The sequence below is a fragment of the Calypte anna genome, chromosome 2 (assembly GCF_003957555.1).
Source record: "Calypte anna isolate BGI_N300 chromosome 2, bCalAnn1_v1.p, whole genome shotgun sequence".
Classification (NCBI taxonomy): domain Eukaryota; kingdom Metazoa; phylum Chordata; class Aves; order Apodiformes; family Trochilidae; genus Calypte; species Calypte anna.
Genome location: NC_044245.1, coordinates 47,089,676 through 47,111,645, shown reverse-complemented (window position 1 = coordinate 47,111,645; position 21,970 = coordinate 47,089,676). Strand labels below are relative to the sequence as shown.

The 21,970-nt window shown below is 37.2% G+C and overlaps 1 protein-coding gene across 5 annotated transcripts in view; it reads left to right on the top strand.

Moving 5' to 3' along the window:
- CDK13 (cyclin dependent kinase 13) overlaps window positions 1-21,105 on the top strand; it is a 45,154-nt gene extending 24,049 nt beyond the window's left edge. Inside the window, exons 6-14 of one of the 5 annotated variants that reach the window (XM_030444163.1) lie at window positions 1,806-1,995; window positions 4,468-4,524; window positions 7,152-7,253; window positions 7,379-7,456; window positions 9,619-9,735; window positions 10,688-10,819; window positions 13,022-13,173; window positions 16,301-16,684; window positions 17,803-21,105. In XM_030444163.1, the coding sequence (XP_030300023.1) occupies window positions 1,806-1,995; window positions 4,468-4,524; window positions 7,152-7,253; window positions 7,379-7,456; window positions 9,619-9,735; window positions 10,688-10,819; window positions 13,022-13,173; window positions 16,301-16,684; window positions 17,803-18,659 (2,069 nt within the window). In that variant the 3' untranslated portion in view covers window positions 18,660-21,105. Of the gene's footprint in view, window positions 1-1,805; window positions 1,996-4,467; window positions 4,525-7,151; window positions 7,254-7,378; window positions 7,457-9,618; window positions 9,736-10,687; window positions 10,820-13,021; window positions 13,228-16,120; window positions 16,685-17,802 lie in introns of all 5 variants that reach the window. The other 4 variants (XM_030444160.1, XM_030444162.1, XM_030444161.1 and 1 more) reach the window with 4 other exon arrangements.
- The last annotated feature ends 865 nt before the right edge of the window (window positions 21,106-21,970 follow it).

The following is a 21,970-nucleotide window of genomic DNA, read 5'->3' as shown; positions in this document are numbered from 1 at the left end:
GTACCAGTTGTGATTTTTCATTATAAATAGTGGTGAGAAGTCCCCAGAGACAGTGGCAGAGCAGAAAAATGCTCCAGGCTTGGAGGCTGCTTTGCATATGAGTAAGAAGACTGTTTTCAGCTGTTCTCACTTAGCAGGTCTGCAATCCCATTGACCCTTCCCAGTCTTCATCCTTGTCGTGTGCACAGTGTGGACTGCTGCCATGACAGATTTAACTTGCCTTTGTATTCCACAGCAAGAAGATACCAAGATCATTGTACAGTTTTGTTGAGTGACATTCTCTGTAGGGCCCACCTAGATTATTCTGCCACAGCAGCATTCATATTGGGTGTTTTGTTTCAAGACATTTTAAAGTATACATCAGCAGTTGTCAGTGATGTAGACCTAACACCAGCTTGCTAGCTTTGTTGTTTTAAAAGATGATGTTTTTACCATACTGAACTGGTAAACTGCTTTGGTGAGCTCAGTTATGTAAATAGTAACACAGCAGACTTTTGGTTCTTTATGGCTCTTAATACTTCCTTCTTTCCTTCTGAAGTGGTGAATTCAGCTTGTACTGGCTTGATTTACCTCCTAATCCATCTCTTCTGTACATAGCGATGGGGCTATTTTATGATTAGTATTTTGCTTCCTCTGTATAACAGAGCAGAACAATAGGTCCTAAATTTAAAACAATGAACTCTTGAGTGTCTTATGCAATGGCCTGTGGTTTAGCTGTACAACATTCATCTTCATTACAAGTTTAACACTTACTGTGTGAGTAATCTCTTTATTTTTGTTAAATAACAGATGGATTTAGCATTATTTCTTCCCTTTTCAGCTACTATATAAGACAAGAAGTCAGTTCATTAGGATTTGACTGTATGTATGTTCTGGAAAGCTGATTTCTCATTTTGCTCCAAGACTTTCACTAGCTTCTGAATTGAAAATTCTTATTTGGGACCTAGAACCTGTATTGAGTGTTTGTTCAGCAGAAGTTATTTGTACTTTAGAGTGGTAGTTTTGAAATCTTGCTGAGGGAGGCTTTTAAATATGGAAGGTTGACAGGCCCACTTGATTGGGGTTTTTTCATTGTCACTAGTGCTCTTCAGGGACTGCACCATCTTCTCTCCACGAGTTAAGAAGAAGGGGAAGAATTATTAGTAAAAAGTAGATCTACAGGTTACTGGTAGTGGTTGTGCTGGAGATTGGTTTGGTTATTGCAGCTTTTGAAGCACCAAGCCTTTTACTTTTTAAAAAATACTTACAAAGAGTCTTGACTTTTACAGCTTTATATATGGAATTACACAGGTTAATATGAGATAAGACCAGATTCCTTAATGCTGAATATATATGCATGTGGCAACTTGGAATATGAACTCCATCTTTGCAGAGCTTCTATTGCTAGTAGGTTAGTTCTGCTTTCCCATTTTGTCCTGTCTTATAGGTATTATTAGTCTGAGAATGAAAGGCTTATTTTTGACCCAATTCCACACTGGAAGCTTCTAGATTTCTCCCCATCCAAACAGATGGATATTTAGAACCGTAGGAAGAGTACAAGCATCATGTAGTAGCCTTGTATTTTTGCTTTCATAAACATTTGATTAGTATAACTGTTTACATGGAAAAGAAATTTTATGAAAACATTTAACTGCACTGTATTTTATTGCTGTTATTGGGTATGAGTTACAGCTTTAAATATTGTAGGAAATACCAACAGATGTGTGAAAAGTGCTTTCAAGTTTCAAAAGTTGGAGCAGCAGTACTTTTGACTGCTTTTAAATCAATTTTTCTCTCTCTGTTTCTACTGCCCTCTCTTTTTCTAGGTGCATTTTACCTGGTATTTGAGTATATGGACCATGACTTGATGGGACTGCTGGAATCTGGTTTGGTTCATTTTAATGAAAATCATATTAAATCTTTTATGAGACAGCTGATGGAGGGATTAGCCTATTGCCATAAGAAGAACTTTTTGCACAGAGATATCAAATGTTCAAATATTCTACTAAATAATAGGTATGGATATTACTTAAATGTTAAAAATTGTGTGTTAACAACATCTTTTTATCTTTATTTTAATCTTCAAAGTTTACCTGCTTTAAATCTTTAACATAACTTTTTGATATTGCCTAGTTTCTTTAAAATTGGTTGTAAAATACTGATGTGTTAATGTTGCTGCTTAACATTGGGTCCTGCGATTGTTTGTTAAATTTATTTGTTTTAAAACAGTAGGAACTTTAATCTTTTAGGCCATACTATGGGGGGAAATTAACTGAGTTCAAATACATTAAAACAATTTTAGGACATAAGTGTTTGTGGTTTTTTGGTTTGGTTTGGGTGTTTTTTTGCCATCTCATTCCAAGATGAAGTGTGGCTAGGCTGGTTCTTTGACATAATTCAGAGGTCTTTATCTCCATCAGTCAGGGTAATGCTTTAAAAGACTCTTCAATAAAGCATGTTCAGACATGCTTTAGCTTGCAGTTACAGACATAGTCAAACTGGGAGAAGAATTTGTTTATTCAACCACTTGTAATTACAAATTGTATAAGTAAACATTATTTTGCTCAATGTTCATCAGCAGCAAATAAAAACCCTGCGTACAGATGGCAGATGACTTCAGTACAGAAATGTTCATCAAATCCAGCAGTACTAAAACAAGGGAGCAGCTGTTAGAGCAAGGTTTATAGCAGCAAAAAAAAAGAGTATCCATAGAGCACATGGTCAGGATTCTGGGATTTGTTGTCAGAAGGGATTTTTCTGAGTAAGGTCAGGAGATCTGAAAAGATAAAAGACATTCATGGACAAGGTCATTAACACCTGCAGATGGAATAGACAGGAATACCTGTTTAGCATCCTTAACTCAGTAATTGTGGGTGTTGGTTAAGTAAAAGGAAGATAGGCCTCAAAGTGAGGAAATTTTCTTGTTCTTCCTAAAATTTGCAGCTCCTATTGAAGATTTAAATACTGGGCAAAATAAAATGGATCAAGGGTCTCTTTTGTTAGGACTCTAGTTTTGTCCCAGCTATCTCAAATTTAAATTTTCCTTTTTTTTCTACCTTCTTCTCTTACAACAAATTAGTGTGAATTTATTTTCAGTTCTGCATCCTACTGCAGTTTTGGCCAGATGATGAAACAGACTCTTAAAAAAGCTGTACACATACCTTTACATCTCTCACTGTGCATGTTCACTTCATCTGGCTTGGCTGGTAATCTTCAGTGGTGGTGCTGACTGTGCACTTTTGGGAACTCTGAGGTGTAACTTGACTGTGGAGAAGTGTGCATCATAGTAGAGATGGAGCTTTCTCCAATTCAGGACACATTTTTTGATTTGAAGATATTTTTTGAGCATCCTTAGATATTTCTAGAAAACTGTGCTAGAAGAAGAGAAAGTTGATAGTTTATCTGAATAATTCTAAGCCTGTGTATTTAAAATCTCATTACCAGTTACAGCCTGAGGCCAAACACATGGATTATATGTCTTTTAGGCACCCAACTTAAATGTCTGTTCCAAAATTCATTCATCTTCCACAAATACAGTCTGAGGAATAAGCATGTAAGCTTGAGAGGACCATTTTTTTGTTATAGGTGTTTTTCCAAGTGTTACAGTAATTCCAAGCACACATCTGAGGGGAAAAATGGAATGAAATCCCTAGCCTGTCATTTTATTATCACAAAATGGTCATTCTTACATACATCAGCAAGTATTGCCTTTATTTGATGGAACAAAATTGATTTGAAAATAGCATTTTTATGTATTTGAAAGTGATGGAAGTTTTAAAAGCTCATAATACAAAAACAAAAAAGCCCATGTAACATTCCAACATGAAATTCTTCTATTAGAGAAGCTTTTGCAGATAGCTTTCTATTTAAATGTTGCAGACTTTACAGATAGTAGGAACTTCTGGTGATTGAGCAGTGCCTTTTAGCTATGGAAACTGTTAAGCAAGCCCTCCCATCTTCTACTCTTCCTCTTATAAAACGGGGCTGTGTTATTCAGCAAGTTGACTGATGGCAAAAATAGAAGCCCTTATCTGGTCAGTCACCCTGATTTAAAGGCTGTATTTAAACTTCATGAGAGCAGGACAGGACTTTGACAGTTTCCTAGAAGGAAGTATGACTGCTGATTGTTGCTAGTACTACTGCTTATGCTAGCAGTGAGGTGTGAGAAAATAGCAGTTTCCTCCATTTTTTTCTTGCAAAGTTACCAGTTGGAATACTTGACAGTATACACCTAAATTTTTACTAACATCCTGTGATGTAAATGCCATTTGATGAGCATACCTAATTTTGCTTACTTGTCTTTGCTGTTCAGTGAGTCAGTGTATTTGTTTACTAAAGAGATGCACAGATTGTAAGGCATTGCTTCCTTATAATGTAGTTTGATAAAGGTCAGTTGCAGCTGTCTCAAAATCTCAAACTTCACCTGATTTGTGGGGAGAAAATCTTAACAGGATTAACCACTAAATAATTATTTGCTTTTCCCACCAGAGGGCAGATAAAGCTTGCAGATTTTGGGCTTGCTCGGCTGTACAACTCAGAAGAAAGGTAAGATAATTATACTGTGAAAAAGGACACAGAAATTTAATCTTTTTGCATAACTTTAAGTATTATAAGGGCCAGAAGACTGTTTTGTTTAAGAGCAGATGTTTTACTGTAATACCAGTATTTCCTTAGGAAAAAAGAATTTCATGTTGTCTTACACTGCATATAACTGCAAAACTCTCTTTGTGAAAGTGTATTGCTTTTCCATGTGTTCTGGATAAATAACTGTAGAGAGTGACCATATATTGATTGGAAATGATGAGTTGCAGATCAGAAGTAGGTTGCATCGAAATGCAGGTTTATACTAATAATTTCTGGTCCTATAAATCTAAAGTATATTCTTCCTGTTGGTATACCTAGCAAAAGCTTATTTAGGGAAAGTGAAGTTTTTTTGCTGACATAAATTAGTATACAGTTTCTTTTTCAAAAAGCATTACTTTTGTGTAAGATTTAACCTTACATTTGAAGGGGTTCATTGTATTCTTTAGGCAGTCAGTGCTGTTGAATATGCTGGAAACAGTTTCAAGTTTTATTAAAATAAAACAAGTTTTATTAAATAAAAGTTATTCTCAAACTTCTTGTGACTTGTGCTTCTGTTGTTCATGGTTTCGTTATGTTTGTACTCCAGAAAACAGGTGCACAGTTTTTATAATTAAGAGCTTCAATACTTACATTGTAATGTCATGTGTTTGTCACGTGGAACTGGATTTTCAAAATTCAGGCTGAATGTTCACTACACTTGTACATTGAGTGGTTGGATAAAGGGAGTATATTAGCTACCTAATCTCAATTTGATTTCTGCATGCCTAATTTGGGAAAAAATATCCATAATTTTAACTTTATGAGATTTTTGTTTTCTCACAGAGCTCTGAGCTGCTTGCTGAACCTATTAGCATTGGTTTCACTGTGTTCTGAGCTGTTAGGTCAGGATCATTTGCTTAAGTACAGTTATGAAAACTGTAGAATATAGTAGTAGGGTATGATAATCTTAAGCAGCTGCTGGGTAAAAGGTGTTTATGCCATCCTACCATCTTATTTTAATGTGTGACCAAATTTTTTTCTGGTTTAGTATGTTTGTTTTTTTGTTTTTTTTTTTTTTAATGTCAGTTTTAAATTAACTTAAATTTTGCTTGTATAACTAACTGTTCATTAAGAACTGAGCAATTGAAAGTTCACTGCCTTCATAGTGCAAATAACAGATTTTACTATATATCAAACAGCAACATTATTACACCATTATACATAAGTGAAACCAAGATTAAAATAATTATGCTACCTAATAGAATTGCCAGTTGAGCTTGGGAGCATTATTAGAATCTTCTTAGTAGATTCTTGGAATTTTTTTGTCATTCATTTTCCTTCTGTTTAGCTTTTGACCTCCAGTAACAGACATGATGTATAACAGCAAGTATATAACTGCTGCTTTAAATTAATTTATTTTACATTAATTTTTCTGTTGTTTAGATTCATATATACATGTTTTTCAAAAGGGCATATAATTTAGTAGGATCATAATAGGAATGATGTTAAAAATTAATTTTAAATAAATTCCCATCAGTTGTAGTTGTGCACCTTTACATATTATTCTGGTGGATTTAATGTGTTTGGAGCAGGAGATATGACAGATTGTATAAGAAAACATCTGTTAAAATAAAAAGCAACATATACTAGTATATATGAGTGGTGTATCTGTAGAGAAAGTCCGTACCATGTAAACATTTCATAGAGTAATGCTTACTTCAGAGATAAATATGATAAATGATGGGTTTGTTTCACAAAGAATTTAAAAACAATATTTTAACTACATTTTAAATAGTAACTGGGGGGGCGGGTTTAATGAAAAAAAGACTTGGGTGTTGCTACAGATGTTTGAACTCCATGCTTAATGTTGCTTTCTGTTTGGAGTTACCTAGTGTTGATAAGAGTGAATTATTAAAACTGAGACAATTTTGGGATCACCATGGTTAAAATAAAACCAAAACCCAACATGTTTCCTGCCTTCCATTCTGAATTCTTGATGCTATATCTCAGCCTGTCCACAAAAAAAAATGTGTGTCTAAGACAGTAGAAGTCCTTGCTTTAGTGTGGGGATGGAAAGTGACCAAAGTGTCTGGTTAGAGCTGTAGAGAATTAAAGATGCTGTGAAATACAGGAAGATACTGGAAGCATTTCAGGCTTTGGAGTCAAAGTTGTTCTATAAAGAAGCTTCATCTTTTTTGCTTCTACTTACAGAGGGGGAAGTGACTTCTTTTCAAGGTTCTTGTAGAAGTCCTGTATTTAGTATTTTAAGTACCAGTAGTTGCCCAAAAATTACAGGTTTTATGCAAGCAGGTTCTTCTTCTCAAATGAGTAGCAACATAATAAATGTGCAGTATTACTGTCTGAATAATAATTGAGATATAGGATTCACGTAGTACCAAGATGGCTATGTGATTATTATTTGTGCTTTTATAGCTTTGGTGAGATGGTTGCATTTGTTTTTATGCAGTTGCAGCTTTGCAGGACTTAAATTAGGGAAAGGGTGTGAAACACTATACTCATCTTAAACAGAACCAAGTCCTCAAAGTACACTTTTTCAGAAATGAGATCATAGTAAAATGATAGTCCTCTCTTTTTCCTCCTCCCAACAGCCGACCATATACCAACAAAGTTATTACATTATGGTATCGGCCTCCTGAACTTCTGCTCGGAGAAGAGAGATACACACCAGCTATTGATGTCTGGAGTTGTGGGTAAGAGTTTGGTACAAAAGTGTAGCAAGGATAAAAACAAGGAAAAAAAAAAAAAAAGTCTTAAATATTTCTGTCAATCTGTATTGAAAGCCATAATGATGAAATTGTGCAAAACTGTTTTACAGCTGCATCCTGGGTGAACTTTTTACAAAAAAGCCAATATTTCAAGCAAATCAGGAACTTGCTCAACTGGAACTTATAAGGTAATTTGCAAGCACTGACACATAGTAGGTGCTTCACAGTAGGTTTCTTTTGTTAGTCTTAAAATCAGAGATAATGCACTGCAAACATTTACAGATACTCAGTTGTCACCCTGATTGAGATGTTAGAGTTTTTGAGGGGCATTATACAACAAATGAGTTTTGCTCAGAGATGGAGAAGGGTTGTTTTTTTTTGAGAATTCTGTGGTCCTAACAACGTGCAGTTGAATAATAGGAGGGATTTTTGTAGAGCCTCTGGAATTCCCTATTACTGAAGCTGTAAAGGGAGCATAGTCAAAATGCCCATTATTTTTTAAAATCAAGTTACGACTTCCTTGCAACAAATCAAAATGAAAGCATGTGTAATAATGGCAAGTGAGATTTGGGAGGAGTAGGTACTTTGCATGCTACTGGCCTTGAGTTCTTGTTTCAAGCCATCCATATACTCACCTGGGCTTTATTATTTTTGTGGGCATATTTCTCTTTCCTCACAAACTGCCAGTCATTTCATGGAGGTAAAAATTCTGCTTCATTCTTTCTCTCAATAAATCATGGAGTAATAGGTATTTAATTCAGTGGAATCAGAACATCTTCTTTTTTTCCCCCCTTTCTTCAGCAAGCAAAAATTTCTCATGATTCAGATATCATAATTGACTTGTAAGTGAGGAGAGGTTCTCTTCCTAGAAACACGGGGAAGAGAGAGAGTCCTGCAGAACTAACAGAACCCAAACATCAAATGGTCAATATTATTTTAAAAGTTAACAAAAATATTGTAAAGCTGTATGTTGAGATGCTTTTATGCTTTTCAAAATAAATTGAACAATGGCATATTTCTGTGCAATGTGTTACTAACTAGTGTGAAAAAACGAAGTTTCTAGGAGGCACAAAGCACATCTGTGGTTGTTCAGAGTGCAAGAATTAAACTTGTGAGTTGGAAGACTTTTCCTTTTGAGCACTAGGTGGCATTGAAGCACCTCACAGTACACTCGCCTAAAATTTTTAATCTTTTGTGTTACACCTCCTGTACAGCAAAAGTTTTGCAATTTCCTTCTCCTGCTGGAAACTCTTGTTTGTAGCTCTGTTTTTCCTCTTCACTAATGCTATATGGTTTTGACTGTTTAAAAGTAATATGAGTTTTACCATCATCTCTGCCACCATCACGTTCAAATCAATAATTCTACATTTATCCTTTTTCACTTTAGTGTTCAAAGATAGAGTTGAAGTAAATTATGATAGGAAAAGATAGACTTATTATTATTATTTTCATTTTCATTTTCCCTTCTGAATGTTGCATACCCCAACCAGCATAAAGTTAGATTGGTTTGCATAGCATTCAGGGCATAGCTGATAGATCACTAGGTCTCTTAGATTAACTGCTTAGATCTAATGGGAGGAGTGAATTAAGGACAGGTGTTTGCAAAATGTCCTTTAATGACTGCTTGCATTAGAGATTGAAATCTTGCATGTGATGTAAAATGCCCTTTTAGTTGTTCTGCTCAGAAGTGAGGTGTCAGTTAGCCTGTGCTTAGCCATCCCTGCTTGGACAAAATCAGAGGGGACAAAATGAGAGGGAGAAATAAGACTATGGGTAACTCCCTTTGTGGAGATAGTTGAGACTTGAGACATAAAATTCATAACTGAAGTAAAAGACATACAGGTTTTCTAGTGGTTGGATCTTGCTTTTCCCCTTAGGCTTTACTGAGAATTTTTTTTCCCCATTTGTCTTCAGTCTCAACTAAATTCTCAGTCAAAAAGTGCTGTTTCAGCCATTTGGTGTATCTTTCTTAACTGGCATTGTGAGCTAATGACTTAAAAATTACTTAGCTCTCTAAACCTGGGCTATCCAGTTTTCCAACACAAGTACCTGGAGTACTATTCAGACATTGTTGGTTACATTTTTCAGAACATTCATGTGAATGGTGCCTGGGTGGGGTGAAGCAGAAACAGTGGACTTCTTAAAGTAAGTTCAGTATGTGCAGGGTGATTACATTTCCCAGGCAAGTCATGATTCTTTAATAGTGTTAGGCATTGGATGGAAGGGATTTTTTAGCTAAAAAACCTGAACATTAAAATTATTTTTGTATTCACCATACATGCAATAATAAAATGACTTCTTTGCTCACTTTGGATCTCATACCCTGTTTTTTTCCTCCTTTTTGATACAGTCGAATTTGCGGGAGTCCTTGTCCAGCAGTGTGGCCCGATGTTATAAAATTAGCTTATTTCAACACAATGAAACCAAAGAAGCAGTATCGCCGAAAACTGAGAGAAGAGTTTGCTTTGTAAGGATGAAGAATTAGTTTAGTCAACTGTGTAACAGCATTAAATTTTCTTGAAGGCTATGAATATCACTATCTTCTGCCGAATGAACATAGATTAAATATAAAGAAAAATGTCTTTAGAATCTTAATCTTCCCATGTTACCCACAGAGCATGTATTAACCCTTATTTAATTAAGAGCATCAAGAGGAGGGAAGAAGGCCCTAAAATTTCAGCCACCTGTCAGCTTTCACTTAAGAAAATATTTTTTATGATTGGTACATCTGCTTGTTATCCCTGTCCTGAAAAACAGCTCAGAGTACTTAATTGTTCATTAGGACAACTGGCTACAGTTAAATATGTAGTCTGGCTAACATCACAGTCTTTTGAGTCATAAGTTCATTCAACACAGAGTTACCTAAGTCATGTATTCTAAAGAACTACCATTGGACTAATTGTTTTTCAAATATCACATGTGAAAGTTATGGAAAACAGCTGTGAGCTTAATTTAAGGGGTGTATTCCCTTCCTTCAATTATTGTGGGTTTCATAAGAAATGTATCATCCTGTTTGTACTGCTGAGACATATCTTTAAAGCAGTAGAATTATTGCCCACAGACTAATCAAAACTGCAGCTCTTCAGGTCCTATATTCCAACATGTAAAGTAATAATATAGTCTTGACTTGAAAAGGTGGGGGGGGGAGGGGAGTAAGGACTGTAAGGACAGTGTTTCAAGCAACTAAACCACTCAAAGCAGAGAAAGCTTGGGTTACATGCTTGCACAGGTACTAAAAGATGAAGTTTGTTTGTGACTTTCTACTACCAAGCTCAAGTTGTGAGTGTGTGTTAGGATGTAGGTTATCTAGGGACTTAATCATCAGTTACTTTGGAAGAGATGCATTTATTTAAAGTATTACACAGAAGTGTGTGATTCAAAATAAAAGTGTGATGCTTTTTTCCATTTTGCTCCTGTAGCATCCCAGCAGCTGCATTAGATCTGTTTGACTACATGCTTGCTCTGGATCCCAGCAAGCGCTGCACAGCCGAACAAGCTCTTCAATGTGAGTTTCTGAGAGATGTGGAACCATCTAAAATGCCTCCTCCAGAGTAAGTAATTTCCTTTGGTGATGCTCCTTACTTACCTCTGTCAACTGTGAATATTCCCTCATTTCATTAAGCATCTTGTCTTTCAGTTAAAGTAGGTGGCAAGACAAAAAATGTTGATACATATTATTTAATGGTGATTCTGCACTAAAGTGATTGTGCAGCTGAGTGACTCTTACACCACTACAGCAGTGGTTGTGAGATCTGAGAACTGTTTCACCAGTTATTCCTAGAAGTAGTTACTGAGTTAGTACCTCTAAAAAAATATTCTGATATGAATGTTTCTAATGTTGAAAAATCATCTTTTCCCATTTATCTGTGTTTATCATTATCTACTTTTCTCAAGGGTTTTGAGATCCTCCATGAATCTGAATTGCCTTCTTTGGAGGTAGAATGACACTGGGTATAGAATTCCACAAAGGTACCTCAGAATTAAAGTGAAATACCAGGAATTGTTTCCTGTGCTAACTGAGATTCTTGGTTTTACATTCAGGAGAAGTGAAATACTTTGTGCAGACTTGTGCCTGTTAGTTTTGCTGAGGGGACGTGTACTGCAGTGTCCAGAAGGCTTTTTGCAGTTACTTGTCATTTTAATCAGTACAAATCATACTGGAATATGCCTCAAGTAAAGCAATGAAAAAGCACTACAGAATTGCAGGTTTCATTCTTCCCTCAAGATAGATGCCAGTACATAGAATATTTAATATTGTTTGTGTAAACTATACTGTCAAGGCAGCCTATACTGACTGTTTTAATTAGTTACAAGTGGTGAAAAAGGTTTTATTTTTATTTAAGAATTTTATTTAAAATCTTTCAAAATTTACACGTTACATGCACACAGTTGTTACTAGTGCTCCTGATAGGTGAGGCTGAGAGGTTTCTTTGCCTGGATATGCATCACTGTCTGAATATCAGTAATCAACCATCTTAGGCTACTCACTAAAATCTCAGAACCACTTATACAGCATGTTGCTTATAGGCATTTTCAAATAAGTGAATGGGAAGAAATTTGGGTTTTTAGAGGGACTTTGTAGTTCATCCATTATAGAAACAAACTAGTTGCTTCCTTTTAAAAGTAACAGGAACCACACTTCAGGCAGAACATGCACAGGAAAGTATTGACTGTTCTTTCAAAAGAGTGAAGTTCTGCTTTAAAAAGAAACAGCTGTTTATTCAAAGAAAGTGACACTGCTGATTACAAGGCTGTAGGGTACTCCTCACAGTAGGTTCTTGCTTGCTTCCAGTTGTTTTTGACTAAATACTTGGCTGGTCTTTGACCTGGTATGCTGAGGGAGAGATTAAAGGAAGCAGTTGTTGTAATTGCCTTTCCAGTGACTCCAGTCATCTGTCACCTAATTTTTCCATGTTCTTGGGTAAGGAAACGGCTCAGACGGTTATTAATACGTAACAGGAACACAAAGAAGGCACTGTTCTTACTGTCTATCTCAGTATTTGCATTATCCATGGAATGGGTCACTCTGTTCCTGAGGAAATCAGATTTGGGATGCTTGTGGGGAACAGTAACAGAAGGACAGAACTGGCAGCAGATGACTGACTTAGGAGAATTTTGCCTTTGTTTTTACCCCTTTTAAAGGACTGTTTAAAATCCATTGTTCTTTTGGATACTGTCATTGATTCCTACCACTTCCACACACATACACACTTTCTTGGTTGTCTGTGCTGTACAACTATAAGTACCAGATAGCCATGTCTGTTACTGTGGACAAGTATTTGAACTCATGAGACAGTAGTTCTCGTAGAAGTGGACAAAAGGAGTTAGTAAACCTGAACCCTGAAAAAAAAACATTTTCATAATAATAACTCTGTTATATGTTATGCTGAAAATTTTGTTTTATAGCAAGTATGCAGCATTGATTTTCAAGTCTCAAATTACACAAGTCATTAGGCTTTTCGTAAGTATGGAGACAAGAAAGTAACATTGATTCTTGTTTTAAGATCCATATTTCCCCTTTTCTGCCAGTGTGCTTCTGAAATAGGCAAACAACAAAGAGGTTTCATCCAGAAAAAGCAGATCTGAGACTTTTCTGGCTTTGGGTGCTTTATGATGTATTTCTGTGTTCAGTAGGTTCATTTTTCAAAAGTACAGTGTGAGCATTTGTTTCTCCAACATGTTTAATTAAAAAAAAAAAAGGCCTTAAAAGCCAGATTGAGATAAAACTGATTATCTCTAATCATTCTTTGCAGCCTTCCTTTGTGGCAGGATTGCCATGAGCTGTGGAGTAAGAAACGAAGAAGACAGAAGCAGATGGGCATGACTGATGACTCAACAGCTGCTAAAGTCCCTAGGAAGGATCTGTCTTTAGGCATGGATGAGAGCAGAACCAACACCCCACAAGGCATGCAAACTTCTTCCCAACTCAAAACTCAGGGCAGCTCTAGTGTAGCACTTGGTCAGTAATATTTTCGGTTCTTATAATTACCTTCTTCTTGGATTACACCTCTAGAAATTTTAGATGTTATTTTCAGAGTACTGATGTCTCCTGGATTCTTCAGGAAGTAACAATATTGTAAGTTAAATCTTTGTTACAAAAGATTTACCTCTGCTTCTTGGGAACTAGGTGTTCCTTTTACGTTTTACATAATATACTTAACTTTTCAGTCTCTTCAGGACAACTACCTTGCTCTGTATTTTCAGGGGATTTTATTTCTTTCTCATCTGTCATTCTTCTATGATTCCATGAGTCACAGTCATTATAGATTGGAGGAACCTTATTGGTTTATCGATCAGAAGGCAGATTTTAGAACAATCATTGTGTCAAATGAAACATATTCCCTGTGCATGTTTGTCTTCAGCTTTGCAAGTTGCTGAACTAAATTGTAAAAAAAAAAAAAAAAAAAAAAAACAAAAAACCCCCCTCAAAAACCTGGTATAGCAAGAAGTAGCTACCTTTGTAGTTTTCACAACCAATTATTCAGAAATGTAACCAAAGTATCTTGCTTGGAGACCATTTTATGAAAATAGTACAGAGTAATGTTTTCCCATATGAACACCATTGGAAAATACTCAGCAGTTCACTGATAGTTTCCTCATAATATGTAGAAATATACAGAGTAACAATACCAACCGGTACCTGATAAGTTTAATTTAGACCCTTTTTGATTATGGAAAGTGACCATAAATCCTATGGCACTGATACAGAAGTTCAGTTAAAGAAAAACAGTAAGTGCTTTCACAGGGCCTGAAAATTCTTTAACACTAATCATCTCAAATGAATTATTCATTTAACAATAGGGTAGAGCTCCTCATACTGTGTGCAAAGATATATAGAAAATAGCTGGTTTGATGTTTTATTGCAGTTTATAGCTTCATGCTCCTGTTCAGCCTGTTTCTCACAGTAAGCCAGCTGAGAGCTTCTGCCACTCCTTCTGTTAAGCCCAAAAGTTTTGGCAGTGTTTTCAAGCATGGCTTTCTGTAGCCCTTAAAATTTGCTGTCCCTCAAATGAAAATTGTATAGAAATTTCAAATCCAAGGCATTGTATTTTTTGTGCTTATATAACAAGTAGCCTGATGAGAGACTACTGTGTTTATTAGTCATTAATATACTAATCATGCAAAATAAGCTAAACAAATAGAGAAGGAATTATACAGACCTACATTACCATTTACCCGTATGTACATAGAAGAATATATCTAGGTAGAAAAGAAGACACTTTATTTTTCAGTGAAGCTTAAGCAGTTCAACATAGAGATGTTTTCTGTAAAGTGCTTCTGGAAGCCAAAATGCATCTTAGATATCATCAATAAGGCACACTAAGCAATTACACATGCAAGTGCATGCTTTAAACAAAACTGCTTCTGAGCATTCTGAAGGAAGAGGTTAAAAGCACCTTGGATCAATTGCTAATGTTCTGATTCCTGAATGGGACCTCTGCTTATTGCTTCTTTCAGTGTAATAGTAGTTATGTATAGACTGATAGTTCTGTTCTGGTAGAAACTGCCAGATTTCTCTAGAAAACAGTTTACTCTTGGAAAAGACTTAAAACTCACCAAAGACTATGGAATAGGTAAATTAATTTCCCTGTTTGGCATTTTTCTGCTGAATTTTCACTGAGAGTTTGAGGAAACTTTGAGCATTGATCATACCATCCTCTGATGTTACAACATCATCTGCTAAGCATGACATCTAAGTGAGAGCCAGTAGTACAAGGCATTATGGGTTTTTTCTGTATTGCCAATTAAAGGTGTTTTTATTTTTATACTTATGTAAATACATTAAATCATTGAAGTACCTGGATCCTGCATGAGTAGGTTCCAAGTGCTTGTATCCCAGTGCATATCCACAGCTAGGGTAGTGTGTTGTGGGTTTTGGAGCACTTTCCAGCTGTGCTGCTCTTAGTCTTGTATGGCAAATATTTACTATTTTTGTGTATGGCTCTTTCTTCAGACATGGCATTGAATCTGCTATGATTTAATATACTGGAGAATTAGAAGAAAGGTGGGGATAGAAGAGGACAGAATATGCTCATATTGATCTGGATTTAAAAATTCAGGGCTCTGCCAGCACAGACACGGGCTCATTTTTAAATTTTGAGCTATTTTCTTCTCTAAGTCATGTATTCATAAGGTGTGTTGAAATCCATGCTGCTTTATTTCTCCATTCAAAATAAACTACCACAATAGGTGTGTGAAACTAAGAAACAAATACTTTGAAATTCTGGCTTCCCTGCATCATCTTATCTTCTTTGTGACAAACTCCATTTCATTGAAGAAATTGTATGTCACCACAAACATGCATTTTCCCACTAAGTGATTGACTTCTTGTCCTTCAAACTCAAGTTGCTTTTGCATCTGTACCACTAGCTTCTGAGTCACCTAGAGCCTGGTCATTTCAACACTTGTTAGAATCCAGATGCTGAGTTAGAATGAGCCAGAACATGACTGGAAATGTGTTTTGCAGATGGCCACTTTTTAATAGAGGAATGTGGTATGTCAAAGATAGGAAATTTTGTGGGGACTGAAAATCTTACAGCTGCCTAAAGCACGTGGCCTTAAGCCCCAGTGTAGTTGTATTTTGGAAAACTGAGCTCCAGCTTGATGTTTCTCATCTGTCCAAGTGGGGTGCACGCTGCTTGGTAGTCATTTTATTTATATTGGTTCTTACTATTCCATTTCCTATAGATACTCCCCAAAAGGCAGTGAATATATATAAAAGCATGCCATTTCTATGTTGTCGAAACCCCTGCTTTGCCAGTTGTGTCTGCCATGCTAGATTAGTCATACTTATGAGTTTCTGAAGTATGCCAGTTCTAAATAATACTTAAAACCACCTTTTTTGTCTTTAGCAAAACCAAGCACTGGACAGCAGTTAAACCAGAATGAAGTGGCAATCCTGCTAAACCTGCTACAGTCTAAAACAAGTGTTAGTTTGGCACAGTTTGCCCAAGTGTTGAATATTAAGGTAAACCCAGAGACTCAGCAGCAACTAAATAAAATAAATCTTCCTGCTGGAATTTTGTCAGCAGGTGAAAAACAGTCAGAACAGCAGCAGCAGCCGCCGCCGCCTCCTCTCCCACCACCGCCGGAACAGGAGCCTCTAAAACAGCCGACTGTCGCGCAGCCTCCTGTGCCACCTGCTCAGCTGGGACAGCCTAAAGTCGAGACTGATGCTGCCCAGGCAGCTGTGCAGAGTGCATTTGCTGTTCTGTTGTCTCAGTTAATAAAGGCTCAGCAAACAAAACAAAAGGATTTTGTGTTGGAGGAGAAGGAAAACGGATCAGGAAATGAAATGTCGTTACAACTCAGGCAGCCCCCAGAGCCCACCACTCCTGTGTCTGTCAGCCGGGATGAGGTGGAATCTCCAGCACCTGGTTACCCACGTCTGATCAAGTCATTATATACGTCTGCAGGTACTGAAAGTCTTTATTGATAACAGGCAGATAACCTTGAGCAGTGGAAATGTAATAGTTTGGGGATAAAGAGTTAATGTGTTGACCCAATGGATCTGTGTCAGTATAGGAGAGATGATTCGGTCACATTTTATACCTGTATCATAGAATTTGTGTCTTACTGTAACAGGTGCCATGCAGACAGAGCAAAATGTGATCTCCACCCTGAGAGGTACACAAGTGCTGGTAGTATTTTTGATGAAACAGTTACATGGATCATTATTCTGGGTGTTTGAAGTTTTCTTTAGGGTGTTTGTGGTGAAGACAGTCTTCTCCAGAAAATCCACAGATAGATTTTGCTTGTGTTGACTCTGTGTTTAGGTAAAGCTTATTGTGGGGAGAGAGTGTTTTTTATTTTTGGTTTTAGTGCCGAATAGATCAATTTCTCAGTGTTAAATTCTGTAAGTGGCTACCATACCTGTCATGACACACATAGTTGAAGGCTTTTGTTGGAATGTAATGGTGACTTCCTTAGTCTTCTCAAACTTTAGAGCTCTGATCTTTTCAGATTGTTGAGTTTTATCATATTGTGGTTTATGTATTGTTCTGCAGTGTTAGCAGCTGTTAAAAGAAATACTCAAGTAGTTTGAATGTGGTTTTTGGGGTAGTGTTTTTTGTTTGTTTTGGGTTTTCTTGTTCATGTTGGGGTTTTTTAACCTTAAGTTTTGTTGTTCTTTGATAGGATAGTCTTTTGTCCCTCAAGACTTTTATCCATATTTGCAAATCCTTTCTGATCCCTCTTTGAGTTTTCTAGTGCTTATGTGTTACTTGAGGGGTTTTTTTGTGGGTTCAGTTGTTTTTTTTTTTTAAGGAACTTCTACTGGTTTTGTTTAACTGCCTGCCTGGTAATCTGATGAGAAACCTGCATCACTCTTCTGAGGCAAATGAGCTGTTGCCTTCTCCAAAGTAATCTATCCAACTACCAATAAATTTAAGTCATAAGTTAATCGGAATTGAAGTAACAAACCTCTGTGTTGTTCCAGGAAAGAGTCCTTTCATTTCCGCTGTTGTTAGTTATGTTGTTACATTTTCATGTTGTTACATTTTCATTCCAGAATTTTTCCTTTTCATCTGCTTAGGTCAAGAGGATTTGGTTAGGCAGTCTGAGATGAGGCTTCTGAGCCGAACACCGGAACAGGAACGCCCTCGGATCTTGCCTCCAGACCAGCGTCCCCCAGAGCCTCCAGAACCTCCTCCTCTCACCGATGAAGACCTTGATTATCGGACAGAGAACCAGCATTTGCCTATAACCAACTCTTCAGGAACAGATCCTCACGCAGGAGTGAAAGCAGCTCTGCTGCAGCTCCTTGCTCAGCATCAAGCTCAGGCAACCATGGAGGAGCCGGTACAGACGAGCGTGGATTATCAGGCCAGAGACTCCTATGTAGCAGGCCCAGACTACAAAGATAACTTTGGATCATCTTCCTTCTCATCCGCCCATTATGGCGGTAGCGACGGAATAGGAAGCGGAACGTCGGGAGCATTAGAAAGGAGGAGCTTCCTCGGAAACTCAGATATCCAATCTTTGGATAACTACAGTACTGCTTCATCTCACTCTGGTGGTGCCCCTCCTCCATCAGCCTTTCCAGAGTCCTTTCCCAGCTCGGTAACTGGTTACGGAGACATTTACCTCAACACTGGCCCCATGCTATTTAGTGGAGATAAAGACCATAGGTTTGAGTACAGCCACGGCCCGATCCCAGTTCTGGGGAGCAGCAGTGACGCTTCCACAGGGCCAGAGAGTGCCCACTCTTTGCCCACAAAGATGCACAGCTATAGCTACCCAAGTAACTTACAGGAAAATCCCAGTGGCCTTGGCCACATGCATGGACAAACCTGGACTTCTCCTGCCCAAGGACCTGGCTATTCCCAAGGATACAGGGGACACGTTAGCACATCCGCAGTGAGAGGGCGAGGCAGAGGATTACCATATTGAGTATCTGTTTTTCCTCAGGCACATCATTTTTATCTGGAAAAACTTTTTTTTTCCTTTTTTCCCTAGCTGCAGTTTAAAGCAGCAATTCAACAGACTTGAATAATGTTAATTCAACAGCTTTATTTTTATGTGGAAAAGGGTCTTGCATACAGTAGGAAAAAATAAAAACGCTTAAAACTCATGCTGTCCGAAAACTAGATGAATTGATTGTACATGTTCACAAACTCTAGTTCTGAATTTTATTTTGTATTTTGGCAGTTTTAAGTGGATGCTAAATTTAAGGACATCAGCTTTTTATGGCACTCTTTCAGACCTTCTGAACTATGCACATTTGTGCTTTTTTTGTAAGTTTGGACCAACTTTTATGTAAAGAAATTTTACAACAATCAAAGCAGGGCACTGATTTATTTGGTATTTTTCTTTTTACAGAACTACCTTTAGTCAAAGGTCACTGTCAGTCTTTGCACTGCTTTCAGTGTTATTGTGGAAGGTGTACTTTGTGCTCATTTCAGATAATAAAACACGACCTTTCTCTTGATGCAAAATTTTATAAATATTTGGTCAATGTTACTTTTTTTTTTTTCTTCCAAGAAAAAAAAAAAAAAAGGAATGGATGTTCTGGTAAAATGTTCTCTCTATCTCCCAGGCTTGTTTATATAAAAACTTTTACTTGAATGGTAAGTGCCTTAACATGTAAGCTTAAGGTCTGCAAAAATTTGGAGCTACTTTATAGATTGAGAGGAAAATAATACCTAAACCTAGGTAGTTAACATGAAAATTCAGCTAATAATAGGCAACTCAAATAGGTCATAACCTTGTGCTGTTTCCTTCACTTGGGCCAGTTACTTAGAGACCTAATCTTACCTTGATTAAATAATAATTTCCAAATTGAGTTTTATGAGAAACATTGAAAGTGAGGAGAATGAAGAGTGTAGTTTTTCCTCAGCTCCCTCTTGGAGTTGTAGTGTTTTAGTTCCTCTGCCAAATAATCTGTACTTTGTATGTCCTTACCAAGTGGTGAAATAGTTTTTCCCCTTAAATGTCAACGGTAATTACTTTCCCTTGTGTGAAAAGCTGACACTGTTGTCTTTTTACCACAGTTACCTGCAGTATAGGAAGTAACAAAGGAAAAATTACCAGTATTTAAAGAACAGTAAAACGTTTGACACTAGTTCTAATTCTCTGTAAACTTGTGATTGTGCCAATTATTAATTTTCTATCTGCTATTCCACAGAACATTTTAATATTGGAATCGAGTCAGTCTAAACCACTGTTAAAATGACTGCAGTTGAAACTCTTACCAAGAGCCACTCCTCACATTCATTACAACTTCCAGCATGTTGGTTTATTTTTTTCCCTTTGACAACAAGTGGTCTCTCTCCTGCAGAGAGGAGGTATGGTTATATTCTGCATGTACGTAAAAGAATGTTTTAAAGCCCATATTGGAAACAATTTTCCAACTGATTATCCAGTTGATAAATCGGTACCTTATGTAACTGAGTGTTTAATTATTACTTTTTAAAAAGTAAAATTTCTACTTACACTATTACAAACGTAGTCTTGTCAGTGACTTTTTGGATTTTCAGAATAGAAGCCAAAGTTGTTGGTGTTTTGCTTTGTCATAGGTAATAATCCTGGTTCATCTATGGATAACTACCACATTGTGGAGCATGGAGAAACTCACTTGGCTAACTATGTTTAATGGTTGGGGATCTGAAAAACAGAGAAAGAATCATGCTGCCTGTGATGTCCCCAGAAGTCCAGCAGTTGCCTTCATTAGACACAGTAGAATGTCCCACAGTCAGAAAGTGAAAGTGGCCCGGTCAGAAACAAATACTTACGATCTCAGTAAGCCTGTGCTTAAGAAAAACAAAAGCTTCACGTGTGAATCACGGTGCTCTGGGTCATTTTCCTTGAGTAAGGACACCCCTGTATCAGTTGTCTGCAACTAGAATTTTAAAAGGCAAAAATTACTAGAGTCATTTAGATATGGACAGTGTCAGCTAAGGCTTTTTGTTTACTAATGTTAAAAAACCCTAATGCCACAGTGATACACACAGATTGCTTTTTGGGTTTTTTTCAAAGTCAAGCTCTTCAAAGCTCTTATGCAGTTGTTTTTACTAAAAATGGGCAGTCTGGTTTTATTCTCCTCCACTCCAAATGTAACTGCAGGTGATAGTTCGGTAAAAAAAAGCAGGTAAGTTCAAATGGAAGGTAGATCTCGGAGAACTTAATGATTTGATTTCCACTACAAAAATGCAAGGAAGACATTATTTCTCCTACTGCTTCCCTTGTGGAGGTGAATTTTCAAGTTGTTTAGTTCAGGGAAGTCCAGACCCCTCTCTATGTGTAAATGACAGGGCAGTTCCCTTATGGACTGGCACTGCTCTGATGTTGCATCTGTTTGCCGAAATAGATTTTGGTCTTTGGCCATTAAAAAAACAAACCAAACCAAAAAAACAAAAAACAAAACCAAACCAAAACAAACCAAAAAACAAAAAACCCCAGCACGAGTCATCCTGACTATGAGGAGTGAGGAGGAGATGCAACAGGCAGCTGACTCCCAGATGAGTCAGAAACAAACCTGTCATGCTGTAGCCAATGCGTTCAGTGTGGCTTTTCCCTAAGTTCAGTGTAATGGTTACTGCCTTGTGACTGAACACTTATTTGGCTGGGATAGCAGGATTGGGATAATTTGAGGGAAAGTTGACATTTTCATATGTGATAACTTTGAAGAGATGACTTCCTCTGCAACTCGGGGGAATCTGCTCTTTTGTTGGGTGTGGAGCTCTGCCCTCCCTCTGCTGGGCAGCCCTTGGGGTTGCCCAGGAGCTGGGAATGGGCAGGTTTGCATCCAGGCAGCTGGCCAGATCTAGGGACTGTAGGTCCACATTCATTGGTATCAGACCTGTGTATCATCAAAATTTCTTCTGAATTGAATCACATGACAAGGTGCTTATGCCAGTTCAGATTTTTACCCTTTTCAATAAATTTCACTTGGCAGAGTGAGTGAATCTGTATTAAGTTTGGCAGTTGGCATAACGTGACTCTTGCAGTTTTGATGCAGCAGTAGACGTTCTGAAAGCAACATTATTTTATGTGGAGCTGTGGCTTTTGTTACTTCCCTCCCTCCATTCCTTTGGGTTTACATTTTCTGTGCTGCAATTCCAAAGTGTGCTACAGAGACCTTGGACACTACATCGAAAAGTAAGTGTTGCGTGTTTGTATTTCTAAATAACCATAGCAAAATACTGTAATCATGGACTACCAAGTAGCAAATACTTCATTATTTATATTAAGTGGTCTTTAGC